A 2,740-nucleotide genomic window follows, 5' to 3' on the forward strand; every position below is an offset into this window, starting at 1 on the left:
CCGCTCGGCCGCGTCTGCCCGGTGACTGACCCGTCCTTTCCGGCCCCCCGCTCGCCGGATGCGTTCGCGCTTGCTGGCGCCAGATTTCGGCCTGACCAAGGCCGCCGAGCTGAATGTCCCATACTGGTGTACGTTTATCGTCCTCCCTCCGCTCTTCTCCCCGCCCACCCGTCTTTAGTCCGCCTGCGCTCCTGGACACACGGCCGCAGCCGGTCCTGCGCTCCTGCCTCCGCCCGTGCTGACACTTTGCTCCGGCCCCTGCCCTGCCATGTGGGCGGCACAGCCTCGCCAGAGCTCCTCGACGGCGCGGCCCCCGGCAAGCCGGCCGACATTTGGGCGCTGGCGTGCACGGCCATGGAGTTCACCACCGGGGCACCGCCGTGGGCCGAGCTGCAGCCGGCCACAGCGGCCGCGCGCCTGGCCACCAGCCTGCCGACGCCGCCGGGGCACGCGTCGGCCGAGCTGGTGGCCTTCCTGGCCCGGTGCTTTGTGCACGACCCGGCTGGCCGGTGTACGGTGGATGCGCTGCTCGAGGACGAGTGGGTCAGCGCCGTGTCGCCGGTCATCGTGGAAGAGGCGGCCGCAGGGGCGGCGCTCCCCCGGCAGCCGGCAGCCCGGCCGTCCAAGTCGGACGGGCCGCCCTCGGTGGTCACCTCCGCCGGGCTGGTCCCCTCGGGCGGGGTATGTTTCTTCTTGCCTCCTTCCTCCTCCCCTTTTTTTTTTCGGCCGGTCGCCCGGTTCTGACCCCCTCCTTCTCGGGCATGGCGTCCTTGGCGCCTGGCGATGGGGCTGGGGCACTTTTGCTGCTCGGTGTCCAGGGCCCGGCCGGCCCGGTGTCCGGGGGCGCCCCGGTCGAGCGCATGATGATCCGAGTGGTCATGCAGCTGGGCGAGGGCGAGTCCGCCAAGACCATCTACGTCCAGCGGCAAATCACCGCGCGTGCCCTGGTGTCGGTCATCCTGAACAAGGTGCGCTCAGTGGCGCCGGGCGCTGCTTTGCCTTCTTGCCGCTTCCGGCCCCGGCCCCCGCTCTCGGTGGGGCTCCTTGCTGCTGACCCCTGCCCCCCGCTCCTCCTCTCCCTCCTCCTCCTCCCTGCCGCCGCATGTGGTGTGCTTGGCCCTCGCCGCGCCGGCCGACGCGGCCTGTTCGACTCGCGCCCCATCCCGCCCTCGGCCTGGGTCGGTGGCGAGGCCCGCAGCTGAGCGCCTACTACAACCCCGAGGACTACTGCATCGCCGAGTACCACACCACCAAGGGTACGCCCCGGCCCTCGGCCTGTCCCGTCCGCTGGCCGGGAGTCTCTGCTCACCTACGCGCCCCTGTGCTCCCAATCTCTCTCTATCTCTCTCCCATGCCCCCCTCACACACACACACACACACACACACACACACACGCAGAGAAGCAGATCTTCCTCGACCACGAATACCCGGCACAATACTACGACTCGGACCAGACGCTCGACTTCCAGCTGCGCATCGAGCCGCGCCCGGCCGACATGATCTGCGGGACCCTGCGCCGGCGGCGGGGCCGGCTCATGTCGCGCCACTGGCAGACGCAGTACTGCGTGCTGGACACGCACGAGCGATACCTTGCTTTCTATCAGCGCGCCCCTCGCCCGGGGGAGGAGGCCCTCGAGCCGGCCACCGACGTCATCTGGGACCTGACGCACATTGACTCGGTGGTGATCAGCTCGCGCGACGCGACCCGGTGCGCATCCCGCGGCCGGCTGCCGCACTCCCCCCCCCCCCTCCCTCCTCTCCTCGCTGCCTTCCAATGCCGCGGGCGCCCGACTGACCTGCCGCCTGCCTCTCCCCTCCGCCCGCGCCCCTGCCCTCTGTCCTGCCTGCTGGTCTATCCCCCGGCCCCCGGGCCAGCTTCGCCATCGAGTGCGCCGGGCAGGTGCACCACATGGCAGCCAACTCCATAGACGACGCCCTGCGCTGGACCAATGCCCTGCGCCACGCCAGCGGGTGCCCCTTCCAGCTGGGCTTCCGCAAGGACTTCGGCAACTAGCGCGGCCGGCCCCCCCCCCTGGGAGGAGGCGGCGGGAATACATTATCGATGCGTTGGCACCTGGGCCCCGCTCGTACTTCGGTTGGGATCTGACTACGAGGCGCGGGGGGGGGGCGCGGGCGCGCCCTGGCGTTGATCTCCCGGGGCCGGCGAGAGGGGCGCGGAGGCCGGGGTGTGGGGGGGGGGGGCCGAGAAAGGGCGCAAGGGGAGCGGAGGTCGGCGCGCGCGCGCGCGGCGGGGTACGCCCGGCTGCCCCGCGGCGCCCCGTTGCATCACCGGCTCCGTCACCTCCGGCGGCGGGGGCTCCCCGGTGTGGGTGCGTCCTTCTCGACATTTCGGGAGGCCTCCGGGGCGTGTGCGGCGGCCAGCGGGACGGGCTCCGTCGAGCCGGGCCGCGCTCGCGCCCGGGCCCTCGGCCTTTTGGCCCCTCCCCCGGTCCCGGGCGCGGCCGTGCGTGCCCCTCTCCCTCCCCTGGGGGGGACCCCTGGGCGAGTTGATGATCGGCCCGGGGCGAACGTGCCCTCGGACCGCGTAGTGCACGGGGCGCGAAGGGGGAGGCTGATGCTCCCACGGTGGGCCGTCGGCGGGGCCCCATGCGCGCGCGCGCGCCCCGCCTCGCCCTGATCTCCTCCGGGTCGGGGTTTTTTCAGCGCGTGGCCCCGGGCGCCTGCCCCGCCGGCCGTGGCGGCACCCCCCTCCCGCGCGTGCTCTCCCTCCCTCCCCCCA

General features: G+C 72.8%; 1 protein-coding gene across 1 annotated transcript in view; it reads left to right on the forward strand.

Moving 5' to 3' along the window:
- Positions 1–58: 58 nt before the first annotated feature.
- The window catches only part of H696_06098 (hypothetical protein), a gene marked incomplete at its 5' end in the record, with an annotated part of 8,072 nt that continues 5,390 nt past the window's right edge, over positions 59–2,740 (forward strand). The window contains 6 exons of the mRNA XM_009499860.1: positions 59–128; positions 284–681; positions 819–968; positions 1,199–1,256; positions 1,399–1,708; positions 1,876–1,971. Coding sequence (XP_009498135.1) covers positions 59–128; positions 284–681; positions 819–968; positions 1,199–1,256; positions 1,399–1,708; positions 1,876–1,971 — 1,082 coding nt within the window. The remainder of the gene's footprint in view (positions 129–283; positions 682–818; positions 969–1,198; positions 1,257–1,398; positions 1,709–1,875; positions 1,972–2,740) is intronic.

This window comes from Fonticula alba, assembly GCF_000388065.1.
Source record: "Fonticula alba strain ATCC 38817 unplaced genomic scaffold supercont2.18, whole genome shotgun sequence".
Taxonomy (NCBI): Eukaryota; order Rotosphaerida; family Fonticulaceae; genus Fonticula; species Fonticula alba.